Source organism: Leucoraja erinacea, chromosome 37 (genome assembly GCF_028641065.1).
Source record: "Leucoraja erinacea ecotype New England chromosome 37, Leri_hhj_1, whole genome shotgun sequence".
Taxonomy (NCBI): Eukaryota; Metazoa; Chordata; class Chondrichthyes; order Rajiformes; family Rajidae; genus Leucoraja; species Leucoraja erinaceus.
In genome coordinates this window covers 2833508-2857891 of record NC_073413.1, presented here as the reverse complement: position 1 = coordinate 2857891, position 24384 = coordinate 2833508, and the positions used below count along the sequence as shown (strand labels likewise).

At 40.3% G+C, this 24384-nt stretch overlaps 1 protein-coding gene across 4 annotated transcripts in view; it reads right to left on the bottom strand.

Annotated features, from left to right (window-relative positions):
* Positions 1-24384, bottom strand: part of LOC129713774 (myosin-9-like) — a 102692-nt gene that overhangs the window by 60095 nt on the left and 18213 nt on the right. For 2 of the 4 annotated variants that reach the window (XM_055663069.1, XM_055663070.1), the window contains exons 2-3: positions 23110-23461; positions 16000-16156 (exon numbers count right to left, since the gene is read on the bottom strand). In XM_055663069.1, coding sequence (XP_055519044.1) covers positions 16000-16156; positions 23110-23442 — 490 coding nt within the window. In that variant the 5' untranslated portion in view covers positions 23443-23461. Of the gene's footprint in view, positions 1-14395; positions 14419-15999; positions 16157-23109; positions 23462-24384 lie in introns of those variants that run through there. The other 2 variants (XM_055663071.1, XM_055663072.1) reach the window with 1 other exon arrangement.

Here is a 24384-nt window from a genome sequence, read left to right as displayed (position 1 = left end):
CACAATAACCTGTAAACATCTCAACATCAGTAAAACCAAGGAATTGATTGTGGACTTTGGTAAGGGAAGGATGAGGACCCACAATCCTGTTTACATCAATGAGACAATGGAGGAGAGGGTCAAAAAACTTTCCTGATCGTGCATATTTCCAAAGAAGATCTTTCCTGGACCCAGCACACTGATGCAATTATAAAGAAGGCACATCAGCGACTCTACTTCCCGAATAGATTACGGAGATTCGGCATGTCAAGGAAGATTCTCCTGAACGTCTACATGTGGACAGTAGAGAGCATACTGACTGGTTGCATCGTGGCCTGGTTTGGCAACTTGAACGTCCAGGAGCGGAAAAGACTGCATAAAGTTGTGACCACCACCAGTCCATCACCGGCTTTGACTTCCCCACCATCAAAGGGATCTACTGAAGTCGCTGCCTCAAAAAGGCCGCCAACATTAAAGACCTGCACCATCCTGGCCACACACTCAATTCACCATTGCCATCGGGAAGAAGGTACTGGAGCCTGAAAATTGTAACATCCAGATTCAGGAACAGCTTCTTCCCTACAGCCATCAGGCTATTAAACACGACAACAAATAAGCTCTGAACTGCACAGACTATTATTATTATTGCACTATATTTGTTATTTATGTGCATGTGTAAATGAACACACTGTAAATGAACACACTGAACATTTTTTCTTCTACCGTTATGTACTATGTTTATATATTCTGTTGTGCTGCAGCAAGTAAGAATTTCATTGTCCCATCTGGGACATGACAATAAAACACTCTTGACTCTTGGTAGCAGGATAAGTAAACGTACTAATTTTTTTTAACAAGCTTACATTACATCGTAATGGTTTGAGGATATCAAAATGCTAACAACCTTTGTCACCTCAGATGACTAAATACTTGATTCACTTCCTTGAAATTCCAGGTACGCAAGTTAAAACACCTTTTTTGGTGATAGAGGGAGCAATGCATTGATGGGTTGCACACACATCATTCGCAACACATGCAGGTCAAAGTACAATGTGGCCAATGGAGGCAGCAGCAGGGGGGGGGGGGGGGGGGGGGGGGGAACAAGGCAAGGTGTTATTTTTAGTCTGTACACTACTGTATGCAACCTTGGACTGTATGATGCAAGAAACAGACTTAGTGGATCAAAAATAAAAAATGCCTCATCCCCAATTCTATTTTCTTTTTTTATGATATTGTTCTGAAAAAGTAATACATCTTTCTCAAGAGAATATTGTAACTTGCATAGAATGAACGATTGATTGACATCACCAAGTTGCCTGCTATTTTGTTGATTTATTGGTGGGTGGCATTAATTTTGACAGTTAAACCTGGGGATGAACATAGTCACCAGAGATATAAACATATTCTTTCATCCCCACATACATTAAAAAAAAATTCAAAAGGCATAACAGAACTGTTTAACCCGATTGAGACGTTTCGGGAAACTATAGGGCTGCCACGACTAGTTTCAGGAAATTAATATTTAATTTTACCGTAGTAGAGGCTCAAAGTCCACTTCTTTGTTTAACTTAAATAGGGGAAACAGCAATGATGTCACTCCTATACTAAGCTCAGAGTTGCCTGAAGAAATATGGATAGCGAATCAGAGACACACGATTCATTCAGATCCAAGAACATTAATCATTGCCTATTTGAACATTGTAATTACAGTTTTCATTTAGAAGCTACACTCAAGAGTAAATTGTTAATGATTCAGAAACTTCCCTTTACTCGTCACCAAAAAAAAAACTACTACAAACCTCGAGTTTATACTGCCACAGACTGACAACCAGAATCACTTCTGAGGGTATCTCAAGTGAATACAGAAGTCCAGAATGGAGACGTTCCCACCCATTGTTATTGTGCCCTTTCTCCAACGGCAAACACCTCACTGAACCCATTACTGAAACATTAATTTCCCCACAGTTGGGAGTACAGGTAAAGTCATACATCTATAGTAACAAGATGTGGAGGAAGTGATTAAAGGCACACACGCAGTTGAGTAGTGAGGTGAGAAAATATTTATTCATCCAAAGGGCAAAGTTCTTTGGAATTTTCTACTGAACAGGGCTGTGGAGGTTCAGTCACAGAGTACGTTTGGGGAAATAGATCGATGGATATTAAAGGAATAAAAGATTATAAAAATACAGGATAGTGGTGCTACAGTAAAAGATGACCTTATTAAATGGCAGAATAGGCTCGAGGAGCTGAAAAGCTTTTTCCTGCTTCTATTTCCTGTGTCCTTATCACTTGACTATCAGGAGTAAACACATGCAGGCAAAGCAAGATGAACATATGGCTGAAATAATTTGAGGAGATAGAGGTTCCATTTCATGATATACAAGTACCACGACAAGACAGTACTACATTATAGAGACAGAATGTTCAACTAGAAATGAAGTCTAAACAAGCACAGCAGCAATCACAAGATAAATTATCTAGTAAATTGGAGGAGGAGTGAGCATAAGAGGGTGCTGGTAATAGTACTAAAATATTCAAAAGTATGAATTTGAGAGATAAATTAACATGCTCATGCTTTGGTCGTTGCAAATGAAGGAAAATCAAAAGATATTAACAATTGAAGTAGGAGAGGAAACAAGAAATATTTGAATGAAAATATTTGAATAAAGTCAGATATGGGTTAAGATACAAGGCCAAAATATGCATTATTGATACAAATATCTGAAAACACCCGAGACATAAAAATCAAGATAAACCGCATGACCATTTCTGAGACATCTGCAACAGTCAGATGTTAGATCGTAATGTGATTGAATACAAGGTCCGTGGGACAGATTGGGCAAATGATACCAGGGGGAGATAGCATTGATTAAGGATGAAAAAGGAGATGAGATGTTGGCAATACAATGGTAGATATAGGCAGAAGTTTCCAACAAAGGAACACATTTCAGGCTATGGTACACAAAAGTATGAAGAAGGGTTTCGGCCCGAAACTTTGCCTATTTCCGTCACTCCATAGATGCTGCCGCACCCGCTGAGTTTCTCCAGCACTTTTGTCTACCTTCGATTTTCCAGCATCTGCAGTTCCTTCTTAAAAAAAAAATCAGACTATTGCAAGTCATGCAAGAGCCTCTTGTTCACAGCTGAAAAGGCACGGCTGAACAAATGGAAAAAAATAATTTTAAGATATTAACTTTCATACTAAATGGTACTTTATAGTCACATGTACAGTATAGTGGTACAGTGAAATTCATTTTTGTATACAGCTCAGTACAAGTATCACTACACACTGGGCTGGCACGGTGGCGCAGTTGCTGCCATAGAGCGAATGCAGCGCCAGAGACCCGGGTTCGATCCCGCCGACGGGTTCTGTCTAAACGGAGTTTGTTCGTTCTCCCCTTGACCAGCGTGGGTTTTCTCTGAGATCTTCAGTTTCCCCCCACACTCCAAAGACGTACAGGTTTGTAGGTTAATTGCCTTGGTAAATGTAAAAATTTCCCTAGTGGGTGTTGGATGGTGTTAATGTGCAGGGATCGCTAGTCGGCGCAGACCCGGTGGGCAGAGGGTCCTGTTTCCGCGCAGTATCTCTAAACTAAACATTGGCACTTAGATACCTCTTAGATAAGCATCACAGATACAGTACAAGACAGCGAATTACAGATTCACAAACTTCTGCAAGAAATTCATATGCATGTCAGCTTTAGATAACTGCCACCTTGTTATTATGCTTCGTCATTCAAGACTCTCCCACTTGTGGAAACATCTTAATATCTATAACCCCAGTGATAGAGAAGTACCAAGTTACATTGAAATATAGGATAGTCCAGAATTCATCCCGTTATTCCAGTCATCGGATCTTGTGGTTCAATAAGATTTTTTAATCATGTATTGTATTATAAATTATAGTACATTAACATTCTTTGAAATTTCAATGAATACAGATCAAAAACTTTTACGATGTATACACAATGCTTTCAGGAAGCAGCCTGGTAAATCTTTGCTGGATTGCAGACAATAGTCTTGACCATTAAATTCTGGACTGTCATGTATTTCAATGAAACTTGATTTGTCTTTGACTGTTGGTAAATCAAATAATGTGTAATGTTAATAAATTTGACTAAGTAAATCATCCTGTTATAAAAAGCCTCTATCTATTTGGATTAGAATATCCATCTAGTATGAATTTTCCCTCTTATTTAAACAGTCCTGTGATTGGTGTTGCAACCAACACTAAACACAGGCAAAGATCTCTTTATTGGTTATTCAATGCTCACAATTAAGCTGGGATGTACAACTCCATGCACACTCAAACTGTTAATGTGCGGGTCAGTGACCCAGTGGGCCGAAGGGCCTGTTTCTAGACTAAACATCTCTAGACTAAACATCTATAATTAACTAATACCTATAGTAATCTATGGAGCTCCATAGATGTTGCCTCGCCCGCTGAGTATCTCCAGCATTTTTGTCTACCTTCAATTTTCCGGCACCTGCAGTTCTTTCTTAAACCTATAGTAATCTGTAGCTCATTAACCTTACCAGAGCAACTTTTATGATCTCAGCTTGTGTTTCTGACTTACTCAAACTTTTGGTTCACTGCACCCTCCAACTTCCTTTTCCCCCACAAATGTTCCACTAAATTTGAAAACAATTCTCCAGCTCTGAGAAATTTAATCAGGGGGAATTTCAATGCTCCACCATTTTACGTTCTCCAGCACTGGTATCGACTCAAAGATTCTGCACTAGAAACTTTCAACCTGTAGCAGCTTTGCCCAGTTTTAGCTTTTAATAGTTACAAATTTGCCCGTCAGAAGTACGGTTGCCAACTTTCTCACTCCCAAATAAGGGACAAAAGATCAAACTAAGTGACAAATTTCCGACGGCAATTCGTTGACTGACTTGGCCATGGCTGGGTGAATGATGAATTGGCCTGGGTGCTGGACTGCATACAAAGCCCAGCCAGCGTGCCAACTGAGGAGTTTGGCCATGAGAAGGTGGGGGTGGTTGTGTCAGTGGTAAGTGAAGGTCCGAAGGTCGGACAGCTGGCTGGGCTGCCGACCGGCTGAGCCACTTGCGAGGCGCTGCTGCTGCACTCCATGGGCTGCGCTACGTTGGGATGGGTGAAGCGAGGCTGGAAGCAGCGCTCCGACCCAACATCCCCTCGACCCGAGTAGTAGCAGTCAAATACTGGACAAGGGTGGACCCGTATGGGACAAACCAATTTAGCCCACTATACGGGATGTCCCCGCTAATACGGGACTGTTGGTAACCCAAGCCAGAAGTCGAACTAAATATAATCAGCTAAATAAAAGTAGCTGCGTGTTCAAACAGCTTGAAACAATTATGAAATACATGCACCAAAATAAGCTTGGCATAGGCTCTTAAATGTTCATGAAAAATGACTAGTGGTAAAGGGAGAGCCACCTAATTTAGACCAGTCCTTGTTCATCCAAGTCATTTAAAAGAAAATTCAAACTATTTAATGTAAACTAAACAACGTTAATACAATTGCAAGAAAACACATTGTTGGAATTGTCTGCGTATAAAAATGTACAAATAATCAGTATTTTTGCCAAAGAGGGTTAGTCATTTTAAGATTATACTTTAACTTAAATTCCCAAATGTTTTCCACTGTGATGCATCAGAAGTTAAAGATAATTCTCTTAAAAACAGACAATCTGAACTGCAATATTTGGTGAAAAAGTTCCATTTGAAAGTTCTAATTAACATCCACGATTAAACACCAATGTCCAATGGTCTTTTTGCCTACAAACACACCATTGAACAATGTTTCTCCTAGTTTCTTCTGTCATTAAATGACAGGTTGTTAGTTCGCCGTACTATTGATTTTATTGACACACACAAAGGTGCAATGGGTCGGGCAGCAACCATGGGGGGGGGGGGGGGGAATGGACAGACGACGTTTCAGGTTGAGACCACCTGAAACGTCATCCGTCCATTTCTGCCATAGATGCTGCCTGATCTACTGAGTTTCTCCAGTAGCTTGTTGTTTGCTTAAGATTCCAGCAACTAGTTTCTTGCTTCTCCATTAAATATGGTCTGATGTGAGAAAAACATTTCCAAAAATAAGATTTTTCTTTATAACCTTCTACAATGAAGCCTAATTTTTTAAAATTATAACCAAAACAAAAAGGGGGAAAAAGCATCCCGCAAACTAGAGAGTATACCATTAAAAAGCAGTTCCATTAAAAAGTAGTTTGCAAAAGAACTAAATAAGAGGAAACTCACATGTAGTGCACAACAAAATAATGGCAACAGTATCAAGGACAAGGGCCAAATCTCATCTCATCGGAAAGGTAGATTCACTGAATCCGAGGAAGCTGGGAACTGGACTTGGGGATAACTGGTCAGCCACGACCTTATTGAAAAGTGGAATAAGCTCAAGGAGCCAAAATTCCTCTACCCTGATATTAATAAAGATTATCTATCTTCACGGCAATAATGACCTCTATGCCGTTATGACCAAAAGACCATCAATCATGGGGAAAACAAAGTTACCACAGATTTATTCCTCACTGTTGGAAATAAATTACAATATGGAGGCTGTGATTAGGGGTGAGTGAAGCTGGTGGGAACAACATAAAGATAGGAGAATATTTCCCCAACATTTTCAAATATCTTCAGTTGAAAAGTATGTAAAATGTTTACCACGTGCCATCTTCATACCCATCTCAAATCACTTGCTTGATCAACAAGATGGGAAGCCGGATCTCACATTTTCAGCCATGCATAACAGGGCAGACCACATCACAGGAATAGCCTAATTAATCTCTTCTAGACTATTTCCAAAAGAGCCTGTACATCCTTTTTTAAACGAGGACCAAAACTAAAGAGAATAAACCAGATGCCATCTCATTACGTCCCTGTACAACTGTAACAATATTAATTTTGTTTTAACTACCAATCTCCAAACAAAGTAAGAGTTTAATATCCTGTTGTGCCTACCTAATAACGTGTATTTCATGCACAAGAACACTTAACTTTCTCTGCATTCCACTCATTTATAATCTTTCTTCATTTAAGTAATGTCTTCCTTTGCTTCTGTCCTTCCATTGAACATGCAACAGCCCGGACTTTCCTACATTAGGCGCCAGTTGCCAAGTTTTGCCCACTCATCCTATCAATATTTTGTCCGTCAAAATCCCCAATTGCAGCATCCCTCCATTACATCCTTCGTGCAAGTCTCGAACTCCCATCGCCACCATATTAATACACTCAAGTAAAAAAGTGATTTTATTGCCTACTTAACACTGAACCCAGTAATCAGTGCACATATATTGAATGCAATTGAAAAGAAAACCATTATATCTTCATGCTATCATCTGCAGGCTTAGTTGCCTCATCCAGGGGAAGAGGAGCCCAAAAACAAACACCACACTCAATTCAAAACTAAGATCTATTTTTGTTGGTTTTTTATTTTAGTAATGAAACTGGTAACTGTCCTTTAGACTTGTTACAGGCTGTACAGGAACCATGTACCAAGAGTTGAGAGCTTTGTCAAAAGATCATTTGCGTTTTGGGTATAATCTTTCACTTGACAGTTTTGCAACACATTTCATAATTTCCCTTTCACTAATCTGTTCATGACATTCCTTCCTTATATATCAACTAGGAACTTACAAAACAAAGTACTTTATTCTTGCATCAAACCAACAATGTTTTGCAATAACATTTGTCAAACTGCTAATTCCTCATTTATTGGCTGAACCGCAATTAGCTAAAAACAAATATCTCAATATACAGTGCCCTCCATATTGTGCACATTGTCAAATTTGAATAAAGGTCATTTTTATACATTTTGGTTTCACCATGTAGAAATTACAGCAGTGTTTATACAGTCCCCTCATTTCAGGACACCGTAATGTTTGGGACACAGCAATGTCATGTAAATGAAAGTAGTCATGTTTAGTATTTTGTTGCATATCCTTTGCATGCAATGACTGCTTGAAGTCTGCGATTCATGGACATCACCAGTTGCTGGGTGTCTTCTCTGGTGATGCTCTGCCGGGCCTGTATTGTAGCCATGTTTAGTTTTATGCTTATTTTGGGGGCTAGTCCCCTTCAGTTTTCTCTTCAGCATATAAAAGGCATGCTCAATTGGGTTCAGGTCGGGTGATTGACTTGGCCATTCAAGAACTGACCATTTTTTAAGCTTTGAAAAACTATTTTGTTGCTTTAACAGTATGTTTGGGATCATTGTCTTGCTGTACAATGAACCGCCGGACAATGAGTTTTGAGTTTGAATTTGAGCAGATAGGATGTGTCTATACACTTCAGAATTCATTATGCTACTACCATCATCAGTTGTATCATAAGTGGACCAGTATCTTCAGCAGCCATACATGCCCAGGACATAACACCCTCACCACCATGTTTCAGATGAGGTGGTATGCTTTGGATCTTGGGCAGTTCCTCTCCTCCATACTTTGCTCTTGCCATCACTCTAAGTTAATCTTCATCTCATCTGTCCACAAGACCTTTTTCCAGAACTGTGGTTGCTCTTTTAAGTATTCCTTGGCAAACTATAACCTGGCCATCCTATTTTTGCGGCTAACCAGTGGTTTGCATCTTGCAGTGTAGCCTCTGTATTTCTGTTCATGAAGGCTTCTGCGGACAGTGGTCATTGACAAATCTACACCCGACTCCTGAAGCAAGTTTCTGATCTGTCAGACAGGTGTTTGGGGATTTTTCTTTATTACAGAGAGAATTCTTCTGTCATCAGCTGTGGAGGTCTTTCTTGGCCTGCCAGTCCCTTTGCGATTATTAAGCTCACCAGTGCTCTCTTTCTTCTTAATGTTCCAAACAGTTGATTTTGGTAAGCCTACGGTTTGGCTGATGTCCCTAACAGTTTTATTCTTGTTTCTCAGTCTCATAACGGCTTTTTTTACTTTCATTGGCACAACCTTGGTCCTCATGTTGATAAACAGCAACAAAAGTTTACAAAGGTGATGGCAAGACTAGAGGAAAGACTAGGTGCTGGGAGCTCTCTTATACCTGCATTAAGTAGACAATTAAACACACCTGAGCAATTACAAACACCAGCCATGTGTCCCAAACATTATGGTGCCCTGAAATGGGGGGATTATGTATAAACACTGCTGTAATTTCTACATGGTGAAACCAAAATGTATAAATATGGCATTTAATAAAATCTAATGTGCACATTAACCACGTGTGATTTCTTTCTATTTCAAATCACAAATTGTGCAGTACAGAGGCAAATAAATAAATTATGGGTCTTTGTCCCAAACATTATGGAGGGCACTGTAGCAAAGGACAAAAATGAATGGATTTTAGGAATTCTATTGTATGCATTTACTAATCTTTAAAACATAGAAAAACAAAACAAAGAAAATAACATCTTCCGTAGCTACAAGACGTCCCAAAGAACAACAGCTTTACTTTTGCAGAGTCTATTGGAACATGAAGGAAGCTCCATTTAACACACAAAAGTACCAGCAACACCAAGATAGCCAAACAAAACATGTTTATGATTTTGAAGTCTGGAATAAATATTGTCCTGGACAATATTTCTTTGCATTTCTTCAAATACATGACATCTTTTAAGCACACCTTTCAAGGCAGGTTGTACCTTTATACAACGTCAACCTAAAAGTTAACATCTCATTTACCAAAATTTCTGTCTTAATTTTATGCCTTTATCTTCTGACTTGGAAGCCAGTACACCAACACTGAACAGTGATTGCCTTTCATAAAATTATTAATTAAAGTCTCTGAAATATTCATGCAAATTTTCCAAAGTTCATTCAGCAAGAATTATTTAATTGATCTTGCAAAAATGGACTTGCTCAATCGCTTGTTTCTGCAGAAGTGAAATTGCAGTACAGGTGCACAACCTTTTATCCGGAGTTCCGGAAACCGAAAAGCTCCGAAAACCGGACATTTTTTCCAGGATGTCGCCTGCACACCAAAGCTCGCGTTTGGCGCCAAACTTTATTCGAAAAGACCCACGGTCAACCCAGGTGTGTACTACTGTAGCGGCTGCCTCCTCCCCGGAGACCGGGTAGACACTTAAACATCTGTATATCATTGCTTAAATGTTAGTCAGTTAGTTTAGAGGGCTTTTATGTGAAAGGGAGGGGTGAAGGGGGAAACTTTAATTCTTAGTCCCCTACCTGGTCGGAGAGGCGGGGAGCGGCAAATGCCTTACCAGGTCGCCGTGCAATAAGCTCCGGAGCGCTGTGGCCGCCGACCCCCAACATCGCGGAGCTGGGGCAGCGAGCGTCCGGCTGCGGTTGTAGCTCCGACCCCGGCAACTCTACCACCGACTGCGCGGCGTTCCAAATCCAGCGCGGCCTGTGGCCGTACGCCAGCAGCCACAGCTCCACGATGTTGTGTGTCGGCAGCCACAACGCTCCGGAGCTTACCGCACGGCGATCCGGTAAAGCATTGCCCGCTCCCCGCTGGTATCCCAGCGCTGCGACGCCGCCGACTCCCAACATCGCGGATCTGGGGCTGCGGGTGTCCGGCTGCGGGCGGTGCTGGATTTGGAGCGTGGAAAGCAACTGGCCCCAATGGAGTCGCCAGCCACATCCTCAGGACCTGCGTAGAACAGCCAGCAGGAGTTTTCACAGGCACCTTTCCTCTCCCTACAACATTTTGAGGTTCTCACCTGCTTCAAGTCTACCAGAATCAGGAACAGCTTCTTCACCACCGTAACAGACTGTTGAATGATACTCCCATAAGCTGGGGTCTAGTCCCAATCTTCCAATCTACCCTATTGCAATCTTTGCACTTGTTTTATATACACTTTCAGAAACTCTTATTTGCAATGGAAGTTTCTCTTTGTACTGGCAGTTATATTTGTATAGCTTGATTGCACTCGTGTACTTCACAATTTGACTGGATAGCATGCAAACAAAGCTTTTCACTGTCCCTTGGTTTATGCGACAATAACAAACCAATACAAATACCATTTTAAGATGTAATCTGAAAGCACATGAAGATAAGATAGAGCTTCTCCTAACCCATTCCAGAGTGAAAGTTGCCTGTGCATGACTTCACTTAATAGGAGATGTCCAGCTACCATACTTGACGAAACATTGTCTTGATCCAATGGCAAGGGTGTCCAAGACAACAGGAGATTGTCTTGGAACCTCTTGCTTGTAGATCAGCTACATTCTTTGCATTCTTGATGGGTCTGTCAGGTTTGTCCTTATATGGCATAACTTGTCAGTGTGCTCATACATCCAGGATAATACCTTATTAAAAACCTAGCTTGTCTGAACAAGCTGCTACATTACTTCCACTGCAACATGAAACTCCTGGAATGTTAAACCACCAAATTCAGCATAAATGATTAACTCGTGCTTCTGCAAGCCCAGCACAAGCCGCAATATCCTACATGCCTCCAATAAAATTCAATCATTCCTCTAAAAATAATTATTTGACTTTGCCCCCTCTTCCATGGTCTGCACCATTTTTCATGTCGTGCACAGGCAACTTTCACTAATATCACTCCCTCCCTAATCCAACTGAAATTTCTGTCAGAAATAGAGCACAACATTGATGAAAAAATGTCTTCACAAACTTATGAATAAAGTAGTTGTTCAAAAGATCACTTGAAAGTAAATCAATGTTACATGCCTCTATAGGAGAGAAAATGTTTTCTTAATACTGCCAAGAATCTACAATTATTTCTTCAGATTTTTCTGCCCCACGAGTTATATAAATACTAGTTCTACATTAAATTCACAGGACCAGTAATTATCCATTACTTGCAAATGCATTCAATCAAGTGCTTTTCAATCGAAATACCTGTCATTTGCCCAGCTTCTCATCCATACTAGAAATCTTACATGATTGATCGGGCTAATGATCAATTGTGTCCCTAAATGTATTAATGACAATTTGATTATGGTTTTGCCAACGGATGCTAAAGGGAGAAAGTTGGACTCTCAAATGTTGGAGATGCATCCTTTGTAGTTGCATTTCATAAAATAGGCTTAGACAATCGTTTCTTCTCTGAAATAAATTCCATTGGAAATGGCAAACATTAACTCCATCACCCACCAAACTGGTACGGTTAGGTACACTTCTGATAAAGTCAAATGGAGAATCATTCTGGAACAAAGTACAGGGAATTTTAAGATTCCGACCCCATGACAGTAAAAAAAAAAAAAAAAAAGTGCCAGACTTTAAGTGGTAGGAATTCAAAGGAATGTAGAAGTAACTGCATTTCCCTGGGTATTATGGTTTTATCGTTATGGCTCAGAGGCGATAGGTTTGAGGGGGTTACTATCAAACCCTCTCATTAGCACAAGGGCTGTAATTCTGTTGAAACCCCAAGCCCATTTAGTATCAAATACTTTCAGCAGTTTCTTGATACCACACATACTGAATCAAAGTGGCTGAAGATTAGAATGCAAGATTAGATCCTAGGGGAACCAAGGACTAATAAATCATACATTCTGTACTTTGGCAGAAGAAAGCTGGAAACTATTCAGCCTTAATTTTGAGTAATCATACCAGCCTTCTTCACCATACAATTGAAGACACACCCTCTCACAAATGGTTTAATTGTCCATAACCTTCATGGTTGTAACAGGTGTGGAAAAACACTGCTTTGAGGTACTGGTAATAGGGTTACTTAGGTCTAACGACGCTGCTTTTGCTATTTAACATGCATGTACACCGTTATTAGATAAACAGTACATTGGAGGAGCAGCACCTCATATTTCGCTTGGGTAGTTTACACCCCAGCAGTATGAACATTGACTTCTCCAATTTTAGGTAGTCCCTGCTTTCTTTTTCATTCCCCTCCCCTTCCCAGCTCTCCCACAGCCCACTGTTGCCGCCTCTTCCCTTCTTCTTCCCGCCCCACCCCCACATCGGTCTGAAGCAGGGTCTCGACCCAAAACGTCGCCTATTTCCTTCGCTCCATAGATGCTGCCTCAACCGCTGAGTTTCTCCAGCATTGTCTACCTTCGATTTTCCAGTTCTGCAGTTCCTTCTTAAACATCTAAACTATCCAAGTTCTGTCAAACATCCCCTGAGGCAAGTACTTATCTTCATTAAAAAAATTAAATGTCACGATAACTACTCGAATTGCCATGGCATCGATGAAAATGGTAGCATTGAAGGTAAATGAGATTAGTATTTGATGAACAGTGCAGGGTAGACTAGAGGCCCACCTGTGCTGGAAGACTCTAATATGAGGTTGTCCTTTATTATAGGAGCGGATCATTTAAAGATTGTAATTGTTAAGGACTCAGCAAAGAAAAAAAAATAAAAGTCTCAGCAAGGGGAAAAAAAACAAAACATTCTCTTTAATGGTAGAACAACTTTAAAAAAAATTCAAAATGAATAATAACTGATGGGTTGGGTCAAGTCTGGACAAATATATTACTCACAGCAGGCACAAAACTTTATCATCAAATCATACTCAGTCACACCTATTCACCAATAGAATAAACATTTATGTGTTAACCACATGATCATTAAACATTTGAATATTTGCTGCTCTCTCATTATCTATTCTCTTGCTTCCTAGTTGGTCCATTACAAAGGCAAAGGCTCCACCACATCCAAAATCCTGAATGCAACCAGATGAGATAATCCCTATCCACCAGTGTTTTTGGTTAGCACATATTGATGAAATAAAGAATAGTATACGTTACAAAAAGATCAATAGACCAGAGAGCATCCTTGGTAAAAACAGAATATAATTTTCACACACGGAACCTGCAACCCACGATTTCCATTTAAAGGCTTGCATCTGAAATCCACTTTTTGCTTGTTTTTAATTCTTGGTCACTTGTTTTAAAGTTAAAGGTATTAAAAGTGATAAATTACTGAATCAATGTTTAAGAACTGCAGATACTGGAAAAATCGAAGGTAGGACAAAAATGCTGGGGAAACTCAGCAGGTGAGGTAAAGTTCACCACAGAATCTCACAATATACAATTCTGTAATTAATATTAATTCCTGGGAGCAGACAGTAGTTTGCTACATTACTCAATTGCATCCCAGAGGACAACTAAAATGAATCTCCCTTTTAAAATGGTATCTACACCATGCCCCTGCTATACCTTCACTGTTCTATTCTCTCCAGTTTTATCCAAATCTCTTTTGAAAAACACTACCAAATCTGTTTCCACCACTTTGAGATATTGTTTTTTATTGCATTTAATAACCAACCCTGTTAAAAAAAACATTATCTTTTATAAATTATATTAAAATCAATGGCCTAGTTAGTGACTCGCCTGCCAAAGAAAACCATTACATCACAATGCACAATCAAAACCCCCTGTATTTTGGCACATTTCCATTTGATGTTTGGTTCCGAACAAGAACATATTAAAACAGCATTAATTTTAAGAAGTAATACATCAATCAAACGTTAGCTACTGAAAACCACCAGGCAAAACTCTTATCTTGCAACATGCTTCTGTGTGCAGTATCCAAAATGATTTATATGTGGGGTGGCAACTCATGCCGCTTTTTCCCTTTTATACATCTTCAACAACCTCCTCAGCAATGAAGCATGAGATAGAGCAAGTTGATCCAAGTCACTTCCCTCAGGATTGCAATAATTCAGTAGAAAACATGACATAATGCTTCAATGCACTAAGAAAAAAAATTAGACAGCGTTTTGCCACATATCCATCCATAAAACATGAAAAATGTGTAAATAAGCTAACTTAATTTCCAATTCCTGGTTTTATCCAGAAATTCTTGCTGGAAACTTGTAAGAATTGTAAGACTCGTGTAAGAATTGATGGGCAAGAAAGCAAAGATAATTTCTACAAGTTGAGGGTCTGAAATGTCTTTCCTTACTCCAAGTAACCTGCAAATAAAAATTATGATACTCGTGCAAGAATTAGGAAGATTGGGACAAGGTACCTGATGATGGGCTCTGGAACACATATGAGTAAGCATGGGGAAAATATTTAACCAAAAAAAAAATTACCCGTAAGCAAATAGTACTAAGATTTTTTTTTGATTTTTTTTTTGTAGTTCTAGTGAGTCCTGTGTTTTGTTTGTGGGAGAAATAGACTTTTTAATGTGGGAGAGAAGGGGGTAACTATATTTCTAGGTTCCTACCTGGTCGGTGAGGCAGCTTTTTCTCCGGGCTGCCCCGTCGACCCGTCCTCGTGGCCTACCAGCGGGCGTGGAGCGCCGTTTCCTGGCGGGGACCGCCCAGCACCTCGTCTTCGTTGGCGGCACACCGCTGGAGTGCTATCGCGGAGCGAGCGATGCCTTGCCTGGGTCTCCGCGCTGGATCGATGCGCTGGAGCTCCAGTGAACTGTGACCGCCGAGTTCAACACCTCCAGGCTGCGGAGCGGAGTGGGCGGCGCCGACTTCAACATCGGGAGCCTGGGAGCTCCAAACAGGCCCGGCCTTGTCGGCTTCGGAAGCTGCGGTCACCGGTAAGGAAGCGGCCGTTCCAGGTGGCCCAGCCGCCGAGAGGACTCTCCCAACGCCGGGGCGACAGCACCCGGCGAGAACAGCCAGGAACATCGGGCCTCCGTAGAGGCAATAGCGGAGGCCTCAATAGGCCTGACTTTGGGAGAACTGGGGATGGGGACTGGACATAGTGCCTTCCCCTACAGTGGTAACCATTGTGGGGGGATGATTTTTGTGTGTGTGATTATTTTAGTTTGTGTCCAAGATGGCTGTCGGAAGGGAGAGTGTACGTACGCTGGCGCGGTTTAGCTGCTGCTGCTCTCTCTTCACATTGTGTTTTTGATTTTTTTGTCTTTGGATCGAATTCTGTCTTTAATTTGTGTATTGGTGATGTCTTTATTATTTATTTTACTCCGATTATATGTTTTTTACTCTTGTTAAATTATGTAAGGTGTCCTTGAGACTTTTGAAAGGCGCCCACAAATAAAATTTATTATTATTATTATTATTATCACAGAAACAGAAAATTTTCTGCATGACCAACAAACAAATAATTTATGGCATATTAAAAACTAGACATAACAAGCCAATGAAAAATTGGCTACTTAAAAATCTCCAGGTAAAACCCTCACCTTGCAACATGCTTCTGTATGCAGTATCCGTGATGGCATAGATGTGGGGTGGCAACTCATGCCGTTTTTTCCCCTTGTACATCTCAACAATCTCCTCGGTGTAGATAGGTAGATTCTTGTAAGGATTAATTACCACGCAGAAAAGACCTGAGTAAGTCTAAAAAAAATAGAATGTTATTCAAGTTTGCAAAAGTAGAAATAGCATTTTAATCCAGATTACACATGAGCAAAAACAAATCAAGTAATTACAGCAAGATTAATAGCTAGAAAAATGACGAGGTGGGTTCAACTGATGGCAAACATTCTATGCTGTTTACCACACATTGATCACTGATGCAAATTCACAAATGATTTACAAAAGCAAGATTGAGGACAGCTATTGCTTCACAATAGCTCAGATTCAAACTTAAAAGGTGAGAAGGGGAAAACACAAAAATATTTAAATTGATTTGATTTTGAATTTACTTTTCCGTGCACAAAGTAAAATTGCAACCTGGAAAATGAAAGCAAAATAGAACATGTGTGGCACAGAGGCGCAGCAGGTAAAGATGCTGTCTAAAAGGTTCAATCCCGACCTCAGGTGCTGTCCATGTGGCGTTTGCACATTCTCCCTGGGGGATCCTCCAGGTGCTCCGGTTTCCTCCAAAAAACATGCAAGTTTATAGGCTAATTCCGTAAAATTGCCCCTTCAGTGTAGAGAGTGGATGTGAAAGTGGGGTAACAGAGAACTATGGGTGATTGATGGTTGGTGTGGACTCGATGGGCCAAACGGCCCATTGCCATGCTGAAATGCAGGATGGCACAGTGGTGCGGCTAGTAGAGCTGCTGCTTTATAGTGCCAGAAAGCCAGGCTTGACCTTGACATCTGGTGTTGCCTGTGTGGAGCTTGCACATCCTCCCCATGTCCATGTGGATTGCTCTGGGTGCTCCAGTTTCCATTGACATTCCAAAGACGTGGGGGTTTGTAGGTTAGCCTCTGTAAATTGCCCCTAGCGTGTAGGAAGTGGATGCCAAAGTGGGATAACATAGAACTAGTGTGAACAGGTGATGAATGGTCGGCATGGACCTGGCAGGCCTGTTTCCATGCTGTATTTCTTAAAAAACTAAACTAAACACAAATAATTTTTTAACCCATAATATCAACTGTCTCTCTTTCCACAGATGCTGCCAACCCTGTTGTTTCCAAAACAGAAGATGGTAAAAAGAGCATGTCAAGCAACATCTGTGGAAAGAGGAACAGTTAATGTTCCAGGTTAAAAATCTATTTCTGTTCTCCTTTTAAACTTTCATTTTCCAAAATTAAAATTTTACTAAAAAAATGCAGTATAGGTTACATTGTATAGTCAAAGTAATACAAGATGATTAGAACATATGTTAGTGGAGACAGAATAGGCCCAATTACACTGGGTTGGAATTGACCACCACTCCTCATTGTCTTGCTCCAAAGTAATTTGGTGCAAGATCTTTGCCTATACATATCAAGTATTTGTTTGAATCTGCAATATGTATTGTTATAGACTTGAAACATTAACTTTCATTCTTCACCGATGCTACCCAACTTGCTGCGTAATCCCCGCATTTTCTATTTTTAATTTCAAATTAAAGTAAAACTTAATTCATCTAACATCCGATTGTTCAGAAATCCCGATGGCTCGGTCATTACTGCAAAATGTGAGAGCTAGGGGTCCTGAGTGCGTGCTGGAGCCAGGATTCAAAGTGCAGTAGGGGCTAGGGTCTGGACAACAGGCCAGGTATGCTACCGAGGCAGGGGTTGTGATCCACAACGCCCGGGGTTGGGGTCTATGGCCATAATCAGTATCAAAAATGCTTGAATGTTACTACATCCTTGGGATCACTGCAAAATGTATTATAATTCTGTGTAACATGCAAAATAAAAGCAAAATAAAGTGCTTTGAACATTAACAGGAGTAACATCCACTCATACGGAAAATCTGTAAATTCAGCACAAGCTCGAAAGGCTGGATTAACAGTTTACTGCATCATCATCTCCAATTTTTTTGCTTTGATAACTATGAATAGATTTGGGAGGAAAATTATGGCTGTGCTTAAAATTCTCCTACAAAACAAGGGAAAAATAAACAGTCGCGTTCCTCCACTGTGCAAATATACTTCCAGGATTCTTGTTCAACTTCAAGTTTTTTCTTGTTGGTGTAAATTCCTGCAGCCAGTTAACTTACAACAACTCACTCTCAGATCAAGACTCAACATGTGCTTAAATGCTTCCATGATTGTGGTAAACATTTGTATCATAGTGCAATAGTCCTGGAATCAAAATACACCTATTCTGGTAGCTAATATAATAGACCCACACCACCCTGGCCACGCTCTCATCTTACTGCTACTACCAGGAAAGGATAGAATCCTGAGAAGCATGACCTTTAGTTCAAGACCAGCTTCTTTACATCACTCTTGAACTATACTACACAACCCTAGCCACAACTGTAAGTCAGCAACAGACTATTATGGACTTTGTATAGGTTGTAATACGTTTTATGACTTGGTTACCTTGTATTACTGATAATTTATGGTATGATTGGCCAGTGGTACATTCAACAACTAAGTTACAGAGATAGGTTGAATAAGTTAGGTCTTTATTCTCTGGAGCGCAGAAGGTTAAGGAGGGGACTTGATAGAGGTCTTTAAAATGATGAGAGGGATAGACAGTTGATGTGGACAAACTTTTCCCTTTGAGAATAGGGAAGATTCAAACAAGAGGACATGACTTCAGAATTAAGGGACAGAAGTTTAGGGGTAATATGAGGGGGAACTTCTTTACTCAGATAGTGGTAGCGGTGTGGAATGAGCTTCCAGTGGAAGTGGTGGAGGCAGGTTCATTGGTATCATTTAAAAATAAATTGGATAGGCATATGGATGAGAAGGGAATGGAGGGTTATGGTATGAGTGCAGGCAGGTGGGACTAAGGGGAAAAAAAGTTCTTCGGCACGGACTTGTAGGGCCGAGATGGCCTGTTTCCGTGCTGTAATTATTATATGGTTATTTATTGTGTCATATGTTAATGTGCCTGCAAAAGCTGCAACAAGTAAGAATTTCATTGTTAACAAATAAACACTCTTGGCCACCTTGACATTCATGAATAAATTTCAAAATGCCAGTTTTATCACAAAACTATCACCTCAAATTCAAAACAAGCTGCTTTTCATAAGAACAGATCACTGGATCTAGAAATAAAAAGGGCTATTTGGCTCCTCATGCTTTTCACCATTCAATAAGATTATGACCGACTTCTTACTCAACTTTCCTGCACTAAACCCATGCAATAGTAATCTAAAAAAAACAAATATATAAATAAGCGGAATCAGGACCTGGTAACGGGAGGTAAAATAACAAAAAACAGACTTGGTTGGTAGTCCCCTCTCTGCGGAGTTTAATGTTATAATAGAGCGATTGTTTCTACTTTCTCCTTCTTTCCTTTCTAGGGTCTATTTTCTCACTTTACTTCCTTCTCTAACTTCTTTCCTAAGGGGCTTTCTTTTCCTTACACTCTCGCACTGCACGATTCTCTTGCACTTTCTTTTCTTTCCTAACTTCTACTTTTTCTTAAAGCTCTAAAAAAAAAAAAAAAAAAAATGAAGCGGTATAAAAAATGTATCAAGATATATGTGTTGTGTAGAATTGTAATTTACCGTACTTCTAATAAAAAAAATAAAATAAAAATTAAAAAAAAACCAAAAAAAAACCCATCCTCAATTCTTAATGTCCAAAAATCTATCGAACTCACTCTTGAATGTACTAATTGTCATTGTAATCGCTTCATGTTTAATACAAGGCAAAAGAACAAAAAGGCCCCTCCCCTCCAAATTCACACTCTTAACACTCACCAAGCCTCACTGATACACAAATGTATTTTTTTTTTTTAATTGCCATTAGGAATGTTTCTGAATATAATTGAAGAACCTCCCATCTCGGAGGAATTGGAGATTCAATCAACTGAACTTGCTAGATTGCAATGTACCAATGAAGTCCAAATAAATAATTAAGGATGCATGCTTGCCAAATTTAATCCACAACTATTTTTTTGGGGAAATGTACATAGCATTTTAATTTCCTTGGCTTCCTGTTATTGGAAATTATTACCCTGCCCTATTGCCAAGTGAAGATACAGAAAGCTCCACGAAGATAAGTATATTCTTAATTATCCAGATTTTCCCTCTTCCTGCAGACAATTATTCCTCCTTGGGTAGTGTTCCACTTAATACCACCAGCCTCATGTTGTCTAATTAATAGTTTCTATATGTAAGTTTGGACAGATACATTTTCCCACCAGTGTCTGTTGGATCTTGATAGGTAGAAAACACTTTTATTTCCATCTCCCAACCTCCTCACCATCCTCCAAATTGCTCCAGTTTCACTCAATAAAAAAAGTGGAACTGGAATGCAGAGTAGTCTACACCTTCAAAGGACAATATTAGATTGAACCCATTTTCACATCAATATCACATATCCCTTAAGCTACTGAAATGAACCCAAATACTCAAAGAATGAAATAGGTGGGAAATCCTCCTTTATCTTGGACACTCATGGAATCCACATGGCTGACGAGGTGAATGTTTACTCTTCCATGGATGGAGAAGGTGGCACATGGGGCAAGTGAGCTCAGGACAGTGTCCATTTCAAGACCCCAACATAGTTGCTGGTGTTACTGGAATCTAGTGTAACTCGAGGCTTCCTTACAGAACACTGTATTGACGAATATATATAGCTACAATGTCAATAGGACATTGACATCTTATGGCATTTATAATTTACTAGACCCATTGTGATGCCAGAGATCCCCGCTGTGACGCCAGTCAAAATGGCGATCTGAAAATGTTGGTGCGCCCAGCAACCCTCCCCCAACTGTACAGGCAATTATCCCATTTTATTTGCTTGACTCTTCCATCAATTTACCATATATTTAATCACTCGCCTACACACCAGGGGAAATATAGTGACAAATTAGCCTCCCAACCCACACATCATTCGGATGTTGGATCAAACCAGAGCACTAGAGGAGGTCAATGTGGTCATGGGGAAAACATGGAAACTACATCTAGACAGCCTTGGGAGTCAGGTTTGAACTCACGTCACTGAAGGTGCGAGGCAGTAACTCTATTAGCTATATGACTGCAAAACAAAAAAACACACACACACACACAAAAGTGCTAAACACGTAGAGCTTACTCCTACATAATGATGATAGCACGGACAATTTTAAAAGCAGGCTTTTTGCCAATCCAGGATATCGAACTAAACGAGATTGTTTGAGTAGGTATAGACACAGAGTACAATTTTACTGAATGGCAGAACTAATTTAAGCGTTGAAAGATCTGCACCTTCACACAATGTTGCAACCAATATTTTTCAAATATACCCAAGGGATTAAATGTGTGACCAAATGGGACTCATGATCCAGGGATACATGACAGGGACAATTAAATATACGTTGTTAACTCATAGCTACTATTCATTCATATGTTAAATAGTGATGTTTCTAGTTTTGATGCTTTCACATGGCAGAGAACTCAGACACAATGTCAAGGTTTCTTAATCTAGTGTAAGAGTTTGATACTAGGGGCCTTTTAAGCTTCTAAAAACAAACGATCCATTTCTTTAAAATTATGAAGAGATTAATTCTACCCAGGTGCTCATCTTGTTTTCATCAGATAGACAGACGATCATAAGACTCATCCATCCGTTTATGAAAGCTGAGTTAGCTGTTTTTAAGAGTCAATCTCGTCTGTACATCGTGCGAAGGAGCAGACCATTCAGCGCTTAAATTTGTTCTGCCATTTAGTAAAATTGGCAGCATGTGTGACATGTGTGGATTTGATGTGGCCTTACAATAGGCAGCTTGAGAAATTATAGACAGTGAATGAAATCTTGCATTCCGCAGGGAAGATGATTTAGCTAGAGAAATAAATCAGCATGGAATGACTTTGATTGTCTTCAGCAATGAGAAGTTTGTTTAATTTTAGGAGAAATTTGCCTTTGTAAACATATGCACATATCCCCTTGTGTAAATGAAACAGCTGTTGAATCAATAGATTTTTATTCCCCATTTTGAATATTCAAAGCAGATATTTGAAATTTAGATTTAAAAATAACGTATTCAGTCAATCACAACAAATAGCAAAAAAAGAGTATCGATACGTAACTAAAACTCTGACCTTGTTATCTTCCGGTTTGTGCAGTCTATTTATTTGCGCAAAAACGGTTCGCGATAGCCCTATGATTTTTCGCCAGTGCACTCACCGTTCTCCTATGCTGCAATTGCACCAAATTTTGTTCCGATCGGTTGAATGTCGTAAAAGTTAGCGAGGTTTAAAAATCTTAAAAACAGTGCGTGCGCAGATCGATCTCTTCTCTTGCAGTTCAGTGCCGCACGGATTAGTCTCTTCTGTCACTCACCGGGACGGTCCACCCCTTCCTGCGCCATCGTGTCTTTACTGGAGCCGAGAATGGCCGGTGGAGGTTTCCAACCGGACAAAATTTTCGGAGGGACCCGAAGCAGCCCAGCCCCAAGCAACCCAGCGTCGGAGATTCGACCTAGCCCCAAGTCAGAGACGCAGCCCAGCCCGGAGATGTCGCCAAACGGAAAGCGGAGACTTTGATCATGGCAGAGGAGAACGACCAGCGCCCACTGTGAGTCCCCATCGCACCACCAATTCCAGCCACTACCTCTCTGGTCCCCCTCACTAGCTCCTCCCCCGTGATATCCCCTCTGGCCCATGGCTCTTCCCCCGTCTTTTCTCCAAGCCCACTGCCCCCCCCTCCCCCCCGCGCACACACACCCCTCTCCCCCCACAACAACTCACCCCCGCCCTGATACCCCCCTCCTCCCCAATCCCACTCCCCTCCCACACATGAAGAGGAGGGGGAGGGAGTGCTCGGGGATGAGGGGAAATGAGCCGATCCTGCAAAGTTAGGGGCTATGGATAAATGGTGGAATATAGCGTTGGGGGAACGGGTGAGTGGTGGAATATTGCATTGGGGAATGGGTTGCGTTAGGTGACCAGGCCTCCCGTGTGACTGGCACCCAACGGGTCCCACTAAGTTAAGTTAATAACAACATTTTAAAAAAAAGCTTACGTAGATTAGTCCTGAGTAGTAACGCTCTTTCAAATTATGGAGTACAGAAGCTTCATTCAGGCAAGTCAGCTCTGCCATATCTTCCACTTTGGAAAACTTGGGTGGGTTCATCTTCTGGATGTCATCCTTGTTGATTTTAACTTTCTTGCCATTCTCCACCAACTCAACTAACGCCTCTTCACCAATCTCCTCCTTGAGGCTGGCAGCCTCAAAGCCACTACGTTCTGAGGGCACCCACACCAGTTTTTTTGCCGCCCAGTCAGCCTGTGTCAGTGGATTATTGAGGAGATTTTTGTCCACATAGAGATACCGTTCTGCATCCCGCTGAGACATTTTGCCTTCTGTTGGAGACCTGCAATTAAAACAAAGAAAGAGGTGATTATTGAGATTCTGAATTCAGTCAAAGCTTCATGAAAAAGACAATAAAGAAAATGCCTTGCCACAAATTGATTCATATTTAGCTATGCACACTGTCAGTAAACTGCAAAACGAAGTTATGCTAGATATTCCCAACTGTGCGATTCTCACCTCACACATGCATAAATGCAAACTGGTTTAGAAATCTTAACTGCACTTTAGAAATTACAATTTTCATCATTGCATCACAAATAATAGCACAGTCCATCAAATAACAGGACAACATTAGAATTAAATATCATTCTCAAAATTAACAAAAGTATGAATACAAAAGCCTACTTCTCTCTCGGTCATTAACTATGATTAGATTTTAGTTTATAAAGCAGATAAACTAAAATCTGCTTCTCCGAGACTTCCACCCTTTCAACCCCAGAGAATTAGACAACTTGAAAATCAGCCTTTGGATCATGTCTCATCCAAAATATGGTCTGTGACAAGCACCATTCACGATTCGATCTAGATAATATGCTTTTCAATCTAGATTAGATGTTTAAAAATAGGCTTTAACTCAGATAACAGGAGTAACAACACTTGAGCTGATTGAAAATGTCTGGTGCATTATTCTCATGCAAAAGTCGACATTCATTCAACTCCGTCACAATACAAGAAATTCAAGCTCTGACGGATTTCAGTGCTTTTGTGACCTTGGCAGAGCAAAAAAAATGCTGGTTTCTTCAGGAAAAAATCTGTTCATATGGTGTACATGAAAATTAAGTATTTTGAGACCTTTGTGAGAGCTTGTTGAAAGTGCAAACACCGATCAACTTTGTTATAAAAGAGCTACTGTTTTTCCAAATCAAATTAACTTAAAATGAAGGCCAGAATAGTCAAAAGGACAGCAACAAAAATTCAACTTAA